This window comes from Lathamus discolor, chromosome 6 (assembly GCF_037157495.1).
Source record: "Lathamus discolor isolate bLatDis1 chromosome 6, bLatDis1.hap1, whole genome shotgun sequence".
Classification (NCBI taxonomy): domain Eukaryota; kingdom Metazoa; phylum Chordata; class Aves; order Psittaciformes; family Psittacidae; genus Lathamus; species Lathamus discolor.
The window spans coordinates 41,817,818-41,840,052 of NC_088889.1; the positions used below are offsets into that span (position 1 = coordinate 41,817,818).

General features: G+C 35.9%; 1 protein-coding gene across 15 annotated transcripts in view; it reads right to left on the reverse strand.

Moving 5' to 3' along the window:
* Nucleotides 1–22,235, reverse strand: part of AKAP6 (A-kinase anchoring protein 6) — a 285,186-nt gene that overhangs the window by 125,766 nt on the left and 137,185 nt on the right. For 14 of the 15 annotated variants that reach the window (XM_065686397.1, XM_065686389.1, XM_065686390.1 and 11 more), the window contains 2 exons: nt 21,320–21,416; nt 19,930–20,096 (listed from right to left, as the gene is read on the reverse strand). In XM_065686397.1, coding sequence (XP_065542469.1) covers nt 19,930–20,096; nt 21,320–21,416 — 264 coding nt within the window. The remainder of the gene's footprint in view (nt 1–19,929; nt 20,097–21,319; nt 21,417–22,235) is intronic. The other variant, XM_065686404.1, reaches the window with a different exon arrangement.

Consider the following 22,235-nt stretch of genomic DNA (forward strand, 5'->3'; position numbering starts at 1 on the left):
AAATGAATAGAACTGCATGTGTTTAGAAATTATTTGGTTGAATACTGAATTTAAAAAATGTGAGAATGTGGTCCTTCAGAAAATTTCATATGAAAAGAAATGCAAAAAACCCTAGCTCACTAGAGCTTTTGAATCACCTCTGGAAGCTCTCTGTGCACTTGTTAGCATGAGGACAAGACTTCTAAGATTAATTAACTAATGCTCCAAAACTAATGTGCATGAGTTAAAGTGCATTAATACCCCATGCATACACTCATTTAGGACTACAGCGGCCTTAATTTGCTGTAGCTTAATCCTTCTCAGAGGAGCTAGAGCAAACTATAGTGACTTTACTTCTGAGTAAGAACATCCATATGGGAGTTTAATGCTCTAACTTTTGCACAATAACTTCATTGATTTAGTAAGATTGCCTAGATGCTCACCATGGAGGCAAGCCTTCAGATGCAAAGGAAATAGTACCACTGTTGACCACTATGTGTGCAATCTCTTCCACTACTCTCTCACTGAAGACATTATTGCATTATGTTCTGCCATGTTTAAAAAGTAACCTATGGACCAAAAAATGAAGCAGGCTGGACTTACAGAGTCTATAGAGAGAGGTACTGAGAGGAGGGACATACGGATTCTGGTTTTGCCATACCTACTATATGAACTTCTTAATAATGCTTCCATCTCTGCCTCTGATTCCTAAACAAAACCACATCTTACTTTCTATCCACTTGTTTCTGGTACACATACTACTAATACAGGTTTCCCACACCATAAATTTTCTCATAGCTTAGACATGTGCCCTGAGTAGAGACTAGAAAAGATGAAATCCAGGCACAGGTGCAAGCCTGCAGTGCAGCTGTAATTTTCTACATATGTCTGATCAGCACAATTTAAAACTTTATTTTACAAATGTAACATGTGATGGCAAGATTAGTTCACAATCCCTACAAATCAAAGTCACAAATTGGAACCAGATACCATGCGACACTAAGCTATTTCAATTACAGTTAAAAATCAATACACATGGTCATTTGACTTTCCTGACAAAATGTTGCTCACATAGCACACGTGAGCCTAACAGTGCAATTCATATGAGAGTTGTCAAAAGATGATTCATGTTTATTCATACAGTCAATGATTTTTAAAGGTTTTTTTCCTATTCTTTTGGGGATAATAATATTAGCACTCTCCTAAGGAAGGAACTCCACTTAAGTTATCATGCACAAATTCCCCAAAATAAACTGGACAGCCTGAAAACCAGCCTTATTTCAGTTTGGATTGCACACTTTAAAGAGAATGCACTCCTTGAGAAACAGGGAATGCACCATATGCCCAGGTATTACAACCCTAATACTCATTTCAGACTGCATATGCAGCCTCTATGTCTACCTCTTCTTAGGGAAAAGTTCCTGGGAACAGCTGAGCTTTTCCAGAGGAGCTCTGAACTCATCATTAGCTTGCACCAAAAGCAAAGGAATAAGTTTTAGGTCTGCCTAGCCTGTTCACCCCTGCTCGTAATTTCATAAGTGTAACTTCTCCATGTGCATCTTCAGTATCATTCACATCATTCAGTATCATCATGTGGTGCGTCGTTCTTGTTCCCTATTGTTTTACCACCTCTAAAACACAAGAATACCCATTCATGACAGGTGGTACATAGCACCTCTGATCTCAGCATTGCCATCCAGAGGGACCTTGACATGCTTGTGAGGTGGGCTGATATCAACCTGATGAAGTTTAGCCATGCCAAGTGCAAGGTCCTACACCTGGGTCGGAGCAATCCCAGGCACAGCTACAGACTGGGCAAAGAAGAGATTCAGAGTGGCCCTGCAGAGAAGGACTTGGGGGTGCTGGTCGATGAGAAAATGAACATGAGCTGCCTTCAGTGTGCGCTTGCAGCCCAGAAAGCCAACCGTATCCTGGGCTGCATCAAAAGAAGCGTGACCAGCAGGTCGAAGGAGGTGATCCTGCCCCTCTACTCTGCTCTTGTGAGACCTCACTTAGAGTACTGTGTGCAGTTCTGGTGTCCTCAACATAAAAAGGACGTGGAACTGTTGGAACAAGTCCAGAGGAGGGCCACGAGGATGATCAGGGACTGGAGCACCTCCCGTATGAAAACAGGCTGAGAAAGTTGGGGCTGTTCAGCCTGGAGAAGAGAAGGCTGCGTGGAGGCCTCATAGCAGCCTTCCAGTATCTGAAGGGGGCCTATAGGGATGCTGCGGAGGGACTCTGCATTAAGGACTGTAGTGACAGGACAAGGGGTAACAGGCTCAAACTTAAACAGGGGAAGTTTAGATTGAATATAAGGAGGAAATTCTTTACTGTGAGTGTTGTGAGGCACTGGAATGGGTTGCCCAGAGAAGCTGTGAATGCTCCATCCCTGGCAGTGTTCAAGGGCAGGTTGGACAGAGCCTTGGGTGACATGGTTTAGTGTGAGGTGCCTCTGCCCATGGCAGGGGGGTTGGAACTAGATGATCTTAAGGTCCTTTTGAACCCTAACTATTCTATGATTCTATGATTAAAACTGCCTAGACCCTCTAGAAGATCTGAATGGAAGATGCAGAGCATGCATAAGGCCCTGTGTTCCACCTTGACAGGAGGCAAGTAGTGACACAGCTAAATGAGAGAGAGAATTTTTGATGTCAGTTTAAAGATTAGGGGCATAATTTCTTTTATTACTTCAATTATGCGCTCTCTATGTATCTTAACTATTTCATCTCTCTTGAATATTTGTTATTACATTTTTAATCTAGTTTAAATACCATATCAGGTAAGTAGCTTAATAACAAAACACTCCCAACATAAAGGGTGGCAGATAACCAAATGTCATCTTCTTTTAGACACTCTTGCAGTGCCTCAGCTTCCGGGCTCATATTACGCTGTATTTAGGGGATTATGGAACTGATTTTACTGTGAGAAACCAGCTATGTACAAAGCTGGCACCAAATGACCAGGGGAGATGGAAGTGTCCTCCTGGGACTCGATACAGTGAAGGCTCTCTGCCACACTGCAGAATATTGGGATAATGTTTGAATCCCAAGGGGCACAGAGAAGAGGATGTCACTTCTTTTGTTTGTGTTTACTTAGGAAGTCATTTATCTTGACTTTATTTTTAGTTTTACACTTGGTTTACAATTTGACAGAACAAGCCCATGCAATATGAAACAGAATAGCAAACTGATGGTGATCTTCAAATACGTTAAAGCTTACCACAGAGAATAAAGTAACAATTCTCTGTGTCTTCTGGGGATAGAACAAGAGCAACTGTGCATAAACTGCTGTGAGGTAAATTTAGGCAAAACAGTAGGAAAAAGCTTTCAAGTTTGTTAAGAACTGGAATTGTTTTGGATGTCACAGAATACCCACCACTGGATGTTTTTAAGAAAAAAGACAGCAGAAGACACAGTTCAGATGTGATTTTTAACTTTTTGTGCATTGGGCATAGCAAAAGACTAAATGACCTCCTGGAATTTCTTTTAGTACTTTGTTCTAGTATTTTATGAAAAGGTCACGTAGCTATGAAGCAGAAGTACAAAGACTTGCACATCACTTATTAGAACCTATTTTCTCCCCATAACAAGGCTAATAAATTAGATCACCACACCAGGCAGCCCTAGGAAAATGCTCAAAAATACTCAAGTAGTTCTTGCCTGGAAATATGCACACACCACTTTAAAATTTTTCAAGTGGAGTCAACATCTCAGCAAATCACATTGTTATGTTGTGTTATGATGCATGATGTTTTCATAATGATGTGACATGCCTAAATGATAAAAACTTGGCTTCCTACCAGAAATGTAAAGGAGTTTATATTTTGGGGGTTTTCTTTGGTTTTTGGTTGTGTTTTTTTTTTTTTCCCCATGGGAGAAAATCCTTTACCAGTTCATATAACAAATTTCCCTGAAAAAAAAAAAAAAGGCAGTACACCAATTTAATACAAAGTATTCCCCAAGTCTGTAATTCTAAGAAAACAAAATATTTTAGAAGCAGAAGATGCTTTCATAGAACAGTGTCTCATTCCATACAATAAAACTATAGAAATACATAATGAACAACAGAACTGCAAATTGAACACCATCCTAGAAGTTTTGGAAATACCCAGAACAGTTCCAAAACCCAGAATACTTTTTATGTAGTAAGGTCAATTGGCACTAATAGTATTAGTAGCCAGGTTTTCCTCACTATTTAACCTTATTGTTTTTATTTGGCACATTAATATAAAATCAGCAAACATCTTTCAGACACAATGTTCTTCTTAGTTACAAATAACTCACCTCGAGATTCCTTTCCACTTGCAACTTTTGTAAGACTGCTAGATCTCTTTTAATATCACTGTTTTTCATAAACTGTATAGCTTTTGGCTCTCAAATTGTACCTTGAAAAGTTGCCATGACAGCACGGAGGATTCTGTTCAGCTTACAATCCTCTGTATGCTGCGCTGTTCCTTTCTTACCAAAGCCTCTTAGCACCTGCCCAGACATGCACTTGGCAATGTGATTAACTCCTATCACATAAGAGCCATTCTTTGCTCATCATTCCTCTGTGTGAATGAAATAGTGTTTAGCATTTTGTACCACCAGCATGTTGGGTTTGCTGCTGTTATTTTAAAGCATGTTACTATGTCCTCAGGGTAGAAAGGCAAGGACAAAAAAATTCTGTCACAAGAAAACTAGAAGGTGGCATGACATGTGATATTCCTCTGGTCCCCTGAGAGCTCACTTTACAGTCTCGTACCTCTTTATCCCTCCAGCACTTTAGACTGACTCAGCAGCCTATTTCTGAAGTGCACTAGAGAAAAAGACATGGTAGAAAGATGGAGCAGGAGGGCTACTGATGGATTATCTTCATCCTTCCACCTAGTAACTCACATGCTAGGCTGCTGGGAGCGCCAGTCAGACCCTGGCTATGGTCCATGTAGCAGCTGGAAGAGCGACAGTAATACTGTCTTTACTAACTTTCAGCATGAAATTCTCTATAAATAAACACTGAACTTGGTATAGAACTAAAAATTCAATTCAGAATAAATTCAGTGCTGCTGCCACCATGCATCATGTTTATAAAACAGATCAATTTAGGCATCAAAGGATTTTTCCTTTAACTTAGCAAGTCAAACCTTTGAGATCACATACAACTGCATTTATAAAAACAAGTTCTTGTTGGCTCAGAATATATACTGTCTGCACTGCTATGGGTCAAGCTGGGACTTGTTCCTGAATCACTCACCCAACCCTAATTCTAATAGAATACCTCTGAATAGTTTTATACTAATAACTGCTCTGTAGAGACTCTTAAAATTATAATATATTAAAGACCCATCAGCCTATCAGAAGAACATGTAATTTTATGTTCATTACTTCTTGGTTCCTGACTATAGAATTTGGATGGTTGCACCTCAATTAAAAGTTGAATCAAAGTTAATATAATTTAAATAAAAACTTCAATAAAAAGTTAAAGTTCTGTTCTTAATAGCATTAATACCCTCTAATGACCGCTATGGTCATTACCACTAGATAACTGACCTTCTTGAACCTCTCCCCACATAGAAACCTTTCTCCCAACACAGGCAATTATTTAGCGGTAATGAGTGCTCTGTAAGAGATTATTGTTTAACCAAGTACCTTGACACACTGCTTTTTCCCTGTTATCTCTATTCTTCAACAAATGGTACATTTTTTTCTATTGTAGGCTTTTCAGTTCTGAGGATAAAGGTTGTGGTCTTATTCTTTCCAATGCAGAAGTTCACCATGTAATTGGCAAAGCTTCAGATATAATTAAAATCTTGAAAATTAGGGTGCTATGAAACACTGTTTGTGAGCAGCAACTGTGGCCCTGTAAGACACAGCAGTTCTGAGGGCAGGTTTGAGATACCTAAGGAAAATGAGGATTAAAAAAAAAAGGAAATATTGTTGGGGATGAAAAGACAGAACTCTCTAACAGCATGTGGACAAAAGGAGTTAAAATAAAAATGAATTAAGAAAAGGAAAGATTCTGGAGCAAAAGGGAGATGAAAGGAAAAAGTGAAGGAAAGAACAAATAAAGAAAAGCAAGGACAGTAGGGAGACAAATTAAATTTGGGTGGATAGAATTCATTTTCGTAAAGAAGGAAATCTTTTGGCAAAGTCCTGGAAACATTAAATGTTGAAAGACCTTTGTTGCTGTAGGACTGTGAGAATTACTCGTTCAGTGAGCTCAACATGAGCCTGGAAGACAAAACTCCTGAATTTTAATTCCAGCTGGCCTAATAACTCTGCCTATAACTGTGGGGAAGGCTCTTCACCCATCTGCCTCAGTTTCTCTCCCTGTAAAATTTAAAAAAATACCTTTTCAAAAAGCATTCTGAAGTTTTATGTATGCTGTGTTCAAAAACACCAGGCATTAGTAGCTACTAAGGACATTAACTATGTCCTTTCCCTCATATATTTCTTAAAGGTGTCAGGCAGGCTGTTTTGATTTCAAGTTTTTAATAGAAGATTCATGAAGCAACCTTCCAATTCAAATGCTCATGTTGAAGTATTGCGAGCATTTCACACAAATTTAGTTATAAATCGCTTCTTTTTTTTCCTGCAAGAAATCTTGCCTAATCATTTTAACAGAGCAAGCATATTCTAATCAGTTTATTTTGAATGTTCTGATCACAGTTGTTCCCTCTTGCTCCTCAACACACGATAGGAGTTATACTCAGATTGTGGAACAAAAGTGATGTGATGAATCTCATAAAAATACATATATGAGTGTTGAAATACAAATATGAGTGACGAATCTCATAGAAATACCAGTGTGCTATACTTAGAAATAAGATAATAAAAGTCAGATACTTAAAATCTGCATGACACTGTTATACTTACTTATTCTATGTGAGGGTATTTTGGCACAAAATACATGAAAAAAAGATCCATATAATGCCTTAATCCAGTGGAAAAGAATGTCCTAAATGAGTCCTTTGCTCATTTAAAAGCAGTAAATATCTTTTAATGTCTTGGATGAATTCCCATCTGCTCTCTTTCCTTAGAAAAAGGCCTTCAAAACTGAAGGGGGCAGGGAGAGTAATACATTTCCTATTGCCAACACTACTGCTATTTAGAAGACAACACAGGAGATGTTTCTTCAAATTATTTTTCTACTCTAATATGCTGTCTCCTAAAACCCCAGCTTTTTTCATAGTATATCTGTGATATTGATTGAGGTTTCTTCTGTAATGGAGCTTACTTTACTGAGTAAGGGGACAACAGAGCACAACAGGGAGAAGGCCTTCAAAGCAAACTGCCTGTGACATAAGGTCTATCTCAACGGGGTTAAGCTAGATTTTTTTCTTCCTGAGAAGACTGTAGGAAAGTGTAATATTCTATTCAGTTATAGAAAATACAACAGATTGGATTGCTGTATATAGAACCTTGTCAGTACACAGTTTACTACATTGGAAGAAAACGGAGCAAGAAGTATTTTTTTTTATTATTTGTATAAAATATATTGTTCTTCCAGGCTGTAGTGAAATAGTTTCTATTTAATTGCAGAGAAATCCTAAGAAGGTTACAGCAGTGAAACATTAAAATTCTAAGGGCAACTAATAACATTAAAACTTTATAGCCCCAGATAGAATAATTTAGACAAAAACAACATGAACATATGTTTTGTGTAATAATAACAAACATTTATAGCTGTCAAGAGAGAAAAACACAGGTTTATGCACACCTTAATGGCGTGCATGGGTGAGCATGAGTATATTTAAAACATAATATATTACAAAATTGACAGCAGGCATGACTCTTCTGGGTACTATGTTAAATCAATGAATAAATTACCAAAAGTGTGTTGTGGCTGTTTGGATGTGTAATTGAGCTTAACGTATGTAGTGTTATTTCAAAAGAAACTGTTCAAGGAGTTTCTACACCAATCCACTATGCATCTTTACTAAGCTGTTTACAAATAACAATAAATGAAACTGTCTCACAGTAGGAAGGATGTTTAGTTATATGCATCTCCTAAATGGGAAAAAAGTTAATTTTAATATGTTTTTTAAGAATTAAAAACAAACTTATTGTAATATTGTTAGGATTTACTGAATTGGAAATCAACATCTTTCCAGGTTCAGTTTTAGATTTATTTTAATTAGCTGATACTCTACGAACAAAAGTCTTTGTATCATTACATGTCAGGAAAAAGTCCACTGAGATAAATATGGGTGCTTCATAGAGTGTCTGTCCTAAAGAGTAAGAATCAAGGCCCAAATGAACAAACTAGCAAAACATGAACATAAATATATTCCATTTATTTCCTTAATACCTTTCCTGTCCAACAGATAAACAACCTATTTTTAAAACTTTTTATTAGATTCAAAATCTATGAAAGTAACTTTTAAACCTTATTGTTGTTTACTAGTTAATAACAAAAATAACACGTTTGCAAAATAACCCATTAATTATAACCAGAAATAAGCTGGGCATATACTTCCATCCCTTGTTTCAGGGCTGCTTCATCTTACTACACCCAGAATTTGTAAAATGATCCTATTTTTTTTGCATTCCTCTTAATATTCTGCTGTTCTAGTAGTGCTTGGTTATTATACAATGCTCTAAGCTCTTGCACCTCAAATCTAAGATGGGAAAGGCAGCCAGCAAAAGTTTATACTTAACACCCTTGCAGTCTCCAGGAAAAATTGCCAAACAAACAGCAAGGACAGAAAAGACAAGCTGACCTCAACACCTTGCCCCTCTTCCTCTGGACTGAAATGATAGTCCTAGAATGTAAGCAATAATAAATACACCATTCTAGACTTCTGTTGCGTGTCATAGCTTTAAATCACAGTATTTCAGAACACATGGTGCCAAACTCTAATGCGGATCTGAGCTTCTTCCTTTGCAGTTTTCTCCTTTCTCGCCACTTTTCTCCATTTCATAAGGGATGATGTGACCTGTCAGCATCAACTATACTTGTGGTGTTCTTAAGGCTCATAAACTCACGGATTAAAGCATTCTGGGGTAAATGCTGGCTCTTTTCTATAACATGACTGCAAAGAAGAAAAAGAGGATGAAGAAATAAAGTGTACGTGCCCAGACGAGCTATTCTTTCTCTCTGTCCTGATGATGGTTCATAAAGCTTGCTATGGGGCGATTATAAAAGAATATGGCTTACCACCTGTCTCCTGGTCAGAAATCCCATTTTACATTTAAAGCCATCTTAGGTTAACTGTTATTAATGTTTACAGCTGTCCATGGGATGTGACTAAGTGCACTACTACCACCCATATTTTTCTGTGGTTACTTCCAGGTGCTTACGGAACAAGTCCAAATTTCTAAATGCAATACAGTCCCTATTGTATCTGCCATATTAGTTACACTACCCTAGGTAAGTATAATTATCAATAAATTGGGATAATCTGAGATATTAGAGGAAAGGCTTAATCAAAAGTCCTAGTAAAATACTTAAAAAATAAAATAAAATAAAACACACACACACACACACACAAACCTATCCACAAACTACTAGACCTGACATACAAACCTGCATGTGGTTTTAGAGCCTTTTAATATGTAAGTCTATGTTTCATCATGTACTCTACTGAAAACATTGTTTGGGGTTTTTTTCTTAATGAAAATACATATAAGGTCATACAATGCTCACCAGTGTATTCTGTTGCCTTCTCATAGATTACCTTAAAAAAATAGCAAAATCTGTAACATGATTCTGGACCTGAAGCTTAAATGTAGCGAAGCATATTACGCAAGAACAAGTAAGATTTAAAATGCAGGATGTCCAAGTATAATTTTTCTTTCAAACATTGTTTTACCTGACTTCCCTTTTGGGACCACTAGTGAAGAATAGCTGTTTTAAGTACACAGCTGAGACTAGAGCTGAAAGTTTCTATAGATTAAACTGTTGCTAGACAATGTTCCAAAAGTCTAAAATAGAAACTGAATTTAAAAAAAAAAAAAAGAAAAAGGAAATGTTACCCAATCACACTGAATATAAAAGTAATTAAAATACTTAAAAATGAATAAAAACATGCAGAAGATAAAATTTACCTTTATCTAACAGTATCTTTGTTCACATCAATGTTCCTTTTGTTCTCTATTACATATTTAATCACTCTTGGACATCAACCATAACAGCAAAACCTCAAACATTGAACTGATAATTAAACACAGTAATATTTATAAGATGTTAGTTTATTCTGTAGATATGAACACTTAATTTAATGCACAAATGCAATGAAAGTAAAATTGCTTTTTAAAGATCAGAGGAGTGCTATGCCAGTCATTTTTCAATTGAATAAAGCTGTAATATTTTGTTTTCAGAGCAGTAATATAATTTTAATAAAATGACAAAGAAAATGCTATTTACAGAAGCAATAATCTTCAGTAATGGCAAGCAATAGCATACATACTAAGCTACCATTTTTAAAGTACAGGATTTTTAGAGGGCTATATCAAAAGGGAAAACATAGCTTTTTAAATATATTTTTTTATTAAAAAAAAAAAAAAGCATGAGGTGATACTGCATTGCTACTATCAGAGCTAGGAAAAGAAAAACAGTCTAGTGAAGAAACCAGAAGACGACCTTATAAGCCAGACCTCTAGCTCTTATGCCACATTAACTGAACAATCAAAAATGTTTACCATTATGATGACTGGTAAAAAACAAATGGGTAGAACACACATTCAAACTTTATTGTTTGAGCTGACCAGCACCAATTTTGTCTGCAAATCAGCTATGATGTCTATAGAGCACTAGCTTTCAGTCCTCCTGCACTTTTACCTGGGTCTGACCAGGCAGTGAAGCTTGTGAGAAGTGTTTCCCCTCACACACCAGTATTTTGTTTCACTTGTGATCCTGATGAAATCCTGAACTATTTTAAAGAGCAACAGATGGAATGGAGGGTGAGGAAGCAGGAATAAGAAACGAGGAAGGAAAGTTAACTGAAAAGATATGAATTTAGAATAATTTGCTTCATTAGTGATCACTAACTATAAAGCCAACTACAAACTTGTTCCACCAAGACCTTTTCAGTCAGCTAGAATTCCTTCATTTCACTTGCTTATTTACGGATTTATTTTAGTGTGTTCCATCAACTTCTAAATTGAAACTCAAGAACTAAAAAAAGCTCTGTTTCTCCTGTGGCTGTAAAAACTTGAATGGGTCCACAGGATTCTGAGCCCACACAGAAAAGGAACAGCTTTGACTGGCTATCCTAGAGTAAGAGTTGCTCAATTTTCACTAAAATGAATGTGGGTATTTGTATGTGCATGTTACTAAAATCTTATTTCTCTGGAAATCTGAGAATCTTGCGAAACAACAGGCAGACATGAATAAGAAAAGCCTTACACCAATACTCACTGCTGAAGATACATTCTATCTGAAATAACAGAACAAAACTGCATCAGTATGGTTGTATAGAGAAAGCAGAATGAACAGATACTGGCAAAATAGAAAATTAAGGTGTCTGAGTGGTTAATATTCAGTTTTAAGTCACTTAAGATAAACTTGTCGATATGCATACATGCACAATTACACTCCTGTTTCTGTATTTTCAAATACAGGCCAAACCCAACTGGGAGTTTTTCCCTAAATAAAGCTTGTCAGAGTCAGTCCAGTTGTGCATGTGAAGTTACAATAGCCTAACATACTTTCAGAGTTTCAGATAATAGTGTTCAAAGATTCATATTTGCCCCTTGGGCGTATGTCAGTTTAAATATCTGTTCTAATCACGTTCTCAGCCTGCGCTTGTACTCAGTGGAGTGATTTAGATTTAAAACATCTTTCAAACTGAACTTGATCTATGTTTTAATAGAAAGTAAATTTCCTTATTCTTAGAGTAAAAAATTCATAATTTTTTTGCAAACGTTTTAGGCATATCTGTTGCTATTAACAGTGATGGCTGTAAAAGAGCCAATAGTTGCCAAAAGTAATCAATATACAGTACCTAGAAACAACAAGGTGTAAAAATTACAGAAGCATACTATAAATACCACAGATACCTTGGAGTCCTCCTTCACACCTTCGATTAGAATAAGACTTCTGATATTTTTGCAATAAAATTAGAATGTATTGGTTTAAAAGTGTAGCTGTATCTTATAACCAGACTGAATATTATGCTTAACAATAGATGCAATTTAGCTGCAAAAATATGCTTTAGCTCTCTACACTTTATACTTGATAGTGAGCTTAATAAACCAGAGTTACTTTGAGATTCAATGGGAAAAAATAGGGGCTCTGCTGCCATTTTAGACATTTGGCTTGTTAAAGATTATTAAAATTATTTTAGCTACCATGAAAACAATACTGTTATACAAAATTTGAAACAAATATGTAAGGAAGTTGATGGACAGGTAAGTAAACAATCTTTGGGGGCTAAAATGGGATGCAGGACTGCTCAACCATGACTTCAGGAACATAATTGCATGAAAAATTAGCAAAATAGTTAACTTGTGATATAGAGAAGTTTTAACAGGGCTCATGTAACATGAAAGAAGAGGTTTAGGATGGAGCTCATATTTACTTGTCTTCTATTGAAGTCCAAATACTGCCTGCTTAGCTTCATTCTTTTCTCTGTGAAGGGAGGTCTTGAATTAAACACAAAATTATTTCTCCTGCTCACTAAAAGACACACAACTAACAAGTTGGCAGAAACAGCTTCCAGCAAATAGCAGTGAAACTACCATGCAGAAGCTGACTGCACATCCAACAGCCCTAAATCCTTTGGGGGCACCTCTGATGTTTTGTTTTCAATCATTCAAGAAAAAAAAAAAAATCTACAACTATTTAAACAAAAGAAATATTTTCAAAATCTGCACCAGAAATGTACTAAAGGTACCAAAAATCTGTTTTCTTTCTATCTACACTAAAATTCTCATGTAAAATTTTCCAACTAATTCTCAGTCTACTGTACTTCCATGAAAGACTTTTCTGCCCAGTTGCTATGATCACTTTGATACCCTTCAGCAGAGCCCATTTATCTGAATTTCTTGTTTCTACAATTAAGACTCACTGTAAGTCAGCCCCATTGAATTTTATATATCTAGGCTGTCCTTTTACAGATGCCAGCTTCTGCTACTACACTTACTTCAAAACACTTTTCTGTTTCCTTTCTTTCGTCCATTCTAATATGGTGTGTAAAATGATGTTTTCACCTCTCAAATCCTTCTTGAAGATACTTTTTGTTACAATGATGGTTAGGTCTGTGCAAATTCTAGGTGATGTCTGCAACATTAAAAATACATCACTTATAAAGCAAGGTATCGAAAACTAGCAAACTGAGGAACTTGAAGTGCCTAGCTGCGCTTACAGACAGATATTCCTTCTTGCTTCTTTTTTAGGTTCTTTTCATTGTTATATCAACATGGCTTGTTTTGATTAGCTTGTAAATTCTCAATGGATGTTTCCAATCCTATATTTGGATAACAACTAATATAAAAATAACTCAGTTGTGTTTCACATACTCCAGTAAAAACTCTAAAAGACAGGCCTATTCCTTGCAAAACCAAACTTCTGTCTACTGATTTACAGAAGGATTTTGTAAATATTAGCACCCTTTCCATCTACTTGATCAACACATCTTTGGTTCAAACCCTCACCACAGAAGCTGACAGATCAAGAATACTGTAATGTCTCATACTAAAATACCTAAACCCAAGTAAAATAGTAACTGTAGATGAATTTTTTTTCTGGTAGAGCAGCGTCAACAGCATTATTTGTACTTAAGAGTGAGATCACAAGTATCTTTAGTTTAGACTTCCAAGTTCCAAAAGATTCAGAATTGAAATGTCACAGGAATGATTTTAAACTGTTCAGCTGTTAGGCACAATTCTACTATTTATGTGCAGACAGTATTTTAAATATTCAACAATTTAAGACTATGCCTCAATGGCAACATAGCAGAACCTTCTGTTCCAATTACAGGAAATCACTTCCCCTGTTACCATCTTTTGAAGTAGTGAATGGTGAGCCACAGACTTGCTGTAATACTTTTCAGCACTGAAATACTTTCTGAGGTATTATAAGGTGTTCTATTAAATCAGTGAAAAGTAGTAAATATTTAACTGTGCCCAAGACTATCCAGTTGTTCTGAAGATACTAGTAAGTTCAGCTGAAACTGCAAAGAATTAAGGTGGCAGATGGTAAGGCCTAATACTAGAAATAAGCCTGGTTAGAGGTGGTTGGAACTTCAGTTTATTCTGATCTATAAGGTGTTGCATTCACTGCATAAAACTCTCTTGTGTCTAGATGGGAATGTGCCTCATTATAAACACATAAGAGAAAAAAAAATTCTTCTTCTAAAGCATAAATTGCAAATTTCCTTGTAGATTTATTTTCCAAGGAAAGACTTGATATAGCCATGAGACAACCACAGACCAGAAGAGCATGTGCATCACCAGATGAAGTACCCTTTTCATATATCTATGCAATGTCAGAGGTGGAAGTCTGAGTTCCATTTCATCATCTTTCAAATTGTTACTAATGAAGTAATAGCTATTTATTTGACATTTTGTTCCACAATGTTAAGAACATGAGGCACAAGACTGAATGTGTACATCTGATCTTGAGTTTGTGCATGTGAAAGATAGAGGCTGCAAGTTGAATTAATTCAGTTTGAGGTGTGAAGTTTTAAAGTCCCCTGTAACTTAACTCCAGCAACACAAATAATCCCTCTAGCATATGCTATTCCTGCCCTTTCAGTAGAAGCGACTAACAATGAGAAAAGAATGAAGGCCAGTAACTCATACCATTTGACAACTTCAAAGCACCAACCACTATGACAACATATGTAGTTCCTCAGTTGCATACACTCAAATCTAGAAAACCAGTTTCCAAAGTGGTTATGTAAGGAAAATTAATAGATTCTGAAATCATGCTCTGTTGAGAATATTCCCGATAATAAACTTTCCCTGTTTTTAAATAATGGAAGATATCAGAAAAAATACCAGTGTGCTGGCTTTAATATTACAGTACATGCATCATACTGATGCCTGCAGATTAGAAATCTAGGGCTGATAAAAGACACTGAGAAAAAGCAGAATATCCGCTCATGAATGTTATATTTCTCTGCACTGATCACAAAGATGCAAAACCACTTCATTTGTACATTCTTTTTGTATCAAAGAATTAATCTAAACGTTGTAGTCATAGCAGTGTGATTGAATGGCCAGGACAAGCTACAAGCCTGAAGTAATAAAGAAAGGACTTCTACCATTTTCCAACATTTGCCCTGTTGTCTTGTCCATTTCTCAAATTTATCCTCGTATTAAGTCACAGAGCAGGACATAATTGTTCGGATTGCAGTTTTTAGGCCACCCACTAGGTCTGAGATGAGTGCAACCATAAAACTGTCAAGGAGAATTTCCAGAATCCCCAACTGGTAGATACTAAACAGCTTAACCAAGTTTTAGGTTTACTTTCTGAAAATCACCTTTCTGTATATCGAAGCCTATTTATTTAGAATAGCTGTAAAAACTGTTAAATTATGTGCAACTGAGTAGATGATGATCCTGGAAATGTAGGATGCTTAATTACATATCAAGAGGAAACTTTCTTTTTCAATTTATACAAAGGTTTTCTTTTTCAATTTATACAAAGGTTTGTTTAACCACTTCAAACTCTCTTATCCTACTATTTCTGTGATTTTAGGCTAACTTTATTGAACATACTTTTACCTCTTCTTCTAATATTCTTCAAATACTTACTGTGTTTACCATTAACGCACTGACAGACAAGTCCACTAGAGAGCTAAAATAATCTTTCTGAGTGCTTTTTACCTGAGACAACTAAGTCAGATTTCAATGTTATAAACATTAGGCCAAATGCCTTAACCAGTTTCATGCTTACCTCTCTGAAACTGGGATGGAGAAGTAGAAATGTTTGTCAGTAATACACCAATTATTATGGAAAGGAACATGTCCAGAAGTACAGGAGCACATATTTATTTCTGGAGTACACCATTTGTCGTGGTTTAAACCCAGCTGCGTAGCTCGTTCTCTCACTCCCCAAACTTCTTTCCCTCCCTCTACTCCCAGAGGGACGGACAGGAGAATCAAAAAGAATGCAGCTCCCATGGGCTGAGATAAGAACAGTCCAGTAACTAAGGTATAACACAAATCACTACTGCTACCACCAATAATAATGATGATAAAGAAAATAACAAGGGGAAAGAACACAACACCTCAGCACCAGCCAACTAATAACTCACCCCACTCCCCCCAGCCGAGCACTGACTGATACTTCGTCCAACCCTGCAGTCCCTAGCCCTTCCTGGTCACTCTCGGTTACATCCTGGGCATGATGTGCTGTGGTACGGAATACCTCTTTGGTCAGTTTGGGTCAGGTGTCCTGTCTCTGCTCCCTCCTGGCTTTCCCTCCTCCCTGGCAGAGCATGAGGCTCAGAAAGCCCTTGGCCAGACCAAATATTTGAGCAGCAAGGAAAAAACATCGGCGTTATCAGCACTGTTCCCGTGCCAAAAAATCAAAACACAGCACTGCACTAGCTACTAAGAAGGAGAAAAATAACTGCTGCTGCTGAACCAAGGACACAATTATTCTCTTAACCTACCAGCCTTTAGGTTTTGATCATAGAACACCAGGTTGAAATGGACATCAAGGATCGTCTGGTCTGACCTTTCTTGGACCAGAGTCTAGAGAAGACGGCTCAGCACCCTGTACAGTTGAATCTTGAAAGTATTCGGTGTTGGGAAATCCACCACTTCCCTGGGGAGATTATTCCAATGGTTGATTGATCACATTGTCAAAAATTTTCCTTTTGTGTACAACTGGAATCTCCCCAGAAGTAACTTGTACCCATTACCCCCTTTGTGCCTTCCACATGACTCCTTGTAAAAAGGGAGTTTCCATCTTCTACATAGCCACATTCTAAATACTGATGTTATGCTCTGAAATGTTACAAAAAAAACAAGAAAAACCCAACCAAAAAACCCCAACAAAACCAACAAACAAAACAAAAAACAAAACAAAAAAACCAAACAACCCCAACAAAGCACCCAAAATTTAATTCAAATATTTACCTGCAGAACAGAACTATCCAGATTCAAAAACTGTAGTCATGAACTAATTGTCCAAATGCATACTGGAAGTAGAACTTACAGCTGACCCTAACAATACTATTTCATACAATTTTCAGTGAAGAATATCTGCTACAGGCAAATGCTATTAAAGATCTGTATACTTTTCAAGGACATTACTTACACTATTAATTTACAATCTCCTCAGATAGAAATGAACTTTTCCACAAAGCAGTAAGTTAAATAGACCAGGCAGTAACACTAGATAAGAAAGTACATCATGTTATTTTTCAACACCACTCTACTGTTTATTGAAAGCAATACTGTTCCAGTAGGCCTGCCCTGATGGACAAGAAGTGGCCCGATTAATTAAGAGATCAGTTATAGAACAAGCGTTCTCATGCATCTCCAGAAAGTGAAAAAACACAAGATGCACACATATATGCAAGAATTCCTCCAATTTTCCAGATATTTAGAATATTGCTTACTAATTCCACCAGGAAAAAAACCCTACTCTTAGCTAAGCACCTGAAGATTGTCAGATGTATTCCATGTCATGTTTATTACTCATAATATTAGATCAGTACTTGTTGGTGTGTGTCATGGCAATTCTGAGATTTATTTTTAAAATTACTTCTCAATAGGATAAGAAGGCAAAACCTTACATCCTGCAATTTAATCTGAATGCAGTCATCATTTGTTTATTTATAAAAATGACAGAATAGTTCTAGTAAATACTTCAAGAGATCTCAGTGGTTTTGTAAATTTGTACAGAGAATGCAATACATTAGAAGAGTTTATGCATCAGAACTATTTAAAACCCTTTAAGTCTCCTGTAGCAATCACTATAAACCACTAGGAAACTTACACACAAAAAAAATGAAAAATTTTGTAAGCATAATCTAGATTCTTGAATGCAAACACTGACAATATATTTCTAGAGTGCAGAATGTTCCTCTCTCCCACTCTCCATTGTTTGCATAAAAGATGCCAAAGCAGTATGATAACATGTTTAATAAATCCTAAGGGAAAAGTTTCCTAGGGTCTTTGAAATTCCTCCTCTTCCTATTTCTTTACAGATTTCTGACACCAACATTATTCCTGCAGCTTCTCGAAAGCAAAAAGAAAAATACCCTCTAGATATAATCTTTAGAATTCCTATTATACTTCTCAAGTTCCTTTGAAATAAATGCAAACTGAAATCTATAGTTATGCTGTCAACTGTATTTTAATTTTAGTGAATCTTTCATCATGAAGTAGATGGTATTTGAACTATAGAGGGATGTGATTTAATAAATGAAATTGAAATATCCTGAAAATACTTTTTGTTTGGTCTTTTTTTTATATATATTTTGCTTTTAATGGTAGGCTAAAAAAAATATATATATAAAAAAAAAAGAAGGCATTGCTTCAGGTTCCTAAGATAAAAAGCACAGGGGAACAAGTTACCACATATCTATATGAAAAACTTACTGCAACATAAACCACGCCTCTATTTCTCCCTTTTCAAGCAAGTATTTAAATATAGTTATTTCAAGCTAGGGATTTCACAATTTCTATAGCAAAATCAAGCTGGATTATATAACCTTTTTTGTGATAATTTTGACTAAGCAGTTAGACTTCGGCCATGGATGAATCAAGCTTTTCAGAGATATAAGGTCACATTAACTTTGAGCTAGTCTGTTTTACTTTAACAGACCTAACTATGAAATTAAGTGTTGCTCCCTTGCCTAATTCCTAAACTAAGAGCTATGTGACACAGGATCACTTCTACCATGCAAGTGAGGAGGAATATAATTTCAATTTATGTCTTCTCCACAAATGTCTTTTCCTGTATTTCTGTTTTACTGTTATCCTTGGCTCCTCCTCCACCATCCATAAGATCATTCTTGCTATGTAGAATTATGGTAAGAAAACACCAGAACATTTCATGTCTAAGAGTCACTGTGCAAGCTACTCTCCAGGAAGCACTACCCATGTGAAGAACAGTCTAGCATCAGAATCTGAAAATATACTTAGCACAGCCATCCCTGTTATTTATAGAAATACCAACCATGAATTTTTCTATAAATTTCAACCTGCTGCTTGCCAAGATATTAAGAGTTATTGGATTGCTCTGCTGCATATTCTTTGCATTGCAAAAATCAACACTTCCTAATGCAATCTCTCCCAACCACCTTTGCTTACTAAAGATTGTAAGAAAGGTCATGAACCATATGCCAGAAGTTTCTATTGTGCGTAGTGCCCCTACACTGCTTGCACCAATTTGAAAAAGCATGTTTTGTGTTTAAAATGCTGTTATAAATATAAAGTTTGGCAACTGGTAAGTACTATAACCCTCTTTAATAATTAAGATTTACAAAATTATGATAGGTGTCAATACCTTATTCTTAAAGTACTTGTTGTATTCAACACATGGAGAACTTAGAGCAAAAAGATTTGTGAAAAGGCATATGACCTTCTTCCCACTGCAATGACCATCCCCTAATTAAGCAATGCATCTGATAGTCATTAACAGGAATGAGATAATGAATCACTTTCTCTCTTCTTTGTTAATTTGCTGTAACCAAGCGGCTAATGGATGTCAGAGCTGAGTGATTGCACTGATTATAGTGATTTATAGTCACAACAAAACAATTTAAAACCATTCTGATTATTCATGTTAAAGATGCTTTATGTTTTGTTTACTAAATGTTTTATGTTCCTCCTCACGACCCTCTACACAAAATGAGACAGGTCTTCCTGGAAAACTTGAAAGTTCTAAGATTTTTTCATTGTTTCAGAGTAAAGCATTTCATTTTGTTTATAAAAAAAAAAAAAAAAAAGTTTACCCAGTGGAAATAAAAAGCCTTAGGGTGGAAAGAAAACTTCAGTGGTGCCTAGTTCAAAAGAAGACGGAAATAAGAGGAAATAAGGCAAACTTCAAGCCACTTACCTTAGGGCTCCCAGTCCCTTCCTCATTCTGTGCAGATACATCAGTAGCCAGTATCTCTGCTTTGATGATATCCAGAGCCCTAAGAATCCAGCTGTGTTGCCTTTTGATTTGCCTCTGTAGTTCCTTCCATTGACTTGCAATCATCTGCAGCATGTCCTTCAGTCCTTCTCCAAAATGAAGGAGAAAAAAAGTAAAGGCTGTAAACTTAACTGCATCTTTAAAAGTTTATTCTTTAAAGAATAAGAACAATAAGAATTCAAATGTATTTTCTCAGCAATAAATCCAAGCATTACTATAATTCATACTGCAAAACAATGCTGTAAGGTCAAGACGTGTCTTTTAGCCATCTTGGTAAATTTTGATTATATTTCAAGAAGAGGAAAATACCACACAAACTGTGATTTCAATGCAACAGGGAACACTAAGTTAATCTTAACCTCTAATATCTAGTCTTTATCTCACACTTCACAATCTTCCAAAAACATTTTTCTTACCTCCAACTCCTGGAAATATTTTCTGTAGTTTACACATTACTATTTCTAAGAATATAATGATAGGCACCATCATTCTCTGCTATGGCTTCTATATCATTTTTGAAACTATACACAGAAGTCACTCCCTTTGGCTTTCACATTACACAGATCAGTCTGATGCGGTGAAACAATAGAGGCACAATGTATAACATGATCAGAAAACAGTAGACCAAAGAATAACTTCAACCTGGGTGAAAACTATGCTAAGTAGGCCAAAATTAAAATAGTATTCCGTAGCAATATAGGCTGATTAAAACTCTATTATCATACAAGCCACACAAACACCTAACAATATAGGTGGTAGTGGGGATAAAGGAAAATAAGTATCTCTCTTCCCCTCCTCTCAATTTGAGGCCTCTGCAGAAAAAGACAAGCCTAACCAAAGGAAAAAGGTATTTTTAATTTTAATCTATTCTTCATAAATATATTAAAATCAATGTAAGAATTAGTTTAAGTGGCAAAATAAAGCTTTACCAATGCAGTTACCCATTCGGAGTAGGTAAATATATATATAAGTATTTGAATTCCTAATTCATTATCTTAATGTTATTTCCATAGCACCTACATCATAGGATGTGTCAGTGTGAAGTTTTCAATGATGTGATTTCAATTGAAACTCAGCTGAGCAGCAAGACCAAAATAAAATGAACAGACTATTTGCAGGCAGTATTTCATTTTATAAGTATCACTGCATTGTATGCAGTATATGAAACATTTATAAATCTTGAAGGTCAATCTGATAATGCAAATATTAATAATACATAAGGAAGTGAATATATGCAGTAATTTACAGCAATGCTTCTTCATTCTTTAATAGTCTGGAGACATAAAGACTTGCAATATTTCAGAGGATTTACCTGATTTGTGAGATACAATAAGCTCAAGAAGTTGACGTCCTTCTTCTACCACTGCTTCTTTTAAAGCACAGTGGCTATCTACATTCAACTTAAAACTCTGGGAAAAACAAAAAAAGGAGGTGGGGAGAAAGAAAAAAACTCAGTATCAGACATTGGAGAGGCAGTTATCATAAAACACACGTACAAAATTACTTGCTGCTTTTTATCAAGAACCACATCCCCATTTACCCAATAGCCAAACTCATTTGCAATACTAAAAGCTATTGATATTTTGGATCTGGGCTCAAAATGTTTCCATTAGATCAGCAAAGTGCATCTGTGTTGAAACAGCTGACAAATCTAGAAATTCATTAGGTTTTATGAAAAGTCACAACCCGTAGGCTATATCTGGAGTAACAGTGTTCTATAAAATACACTAAATTTATGCCACCACATATGAGCTCCGTTTTTTTCAGATTTCTTTGAAATGTTGGTGATAGCACTATTTATGAAACCATAAAAAAATTACAGCATTGAATATATTGGCCTTATGTGCACTCATACAAATCTATTAATATTGTGTTTCTGAGTTAACCCTCATATCCGTTTTCAAAGAACAAATCAGACTGCTTTAGATCTCTGCATTCTTAATTTGCAAAGCAACTATTTTTCCCCCTTTTTTCACTAATATTTTTACTAGTTTACAAAGGACCTCTGCTTTAAAATATTTTGTTTCTTTTTCAGTTTATTGTTTATATTTACAAAATGCATTAAAATCTAGTAATAAAGACAGGAACTGGAAACATGATCTGTTATGGAAACATGATATGTTATGCCATTGCATACACCACTGATACCTTGGATAAATTTGTGAAATTTTACACTTATACTTGAGTGTAAGGAAGAGAAACAAAACAGAAGAAAGAGCTACTTGCTG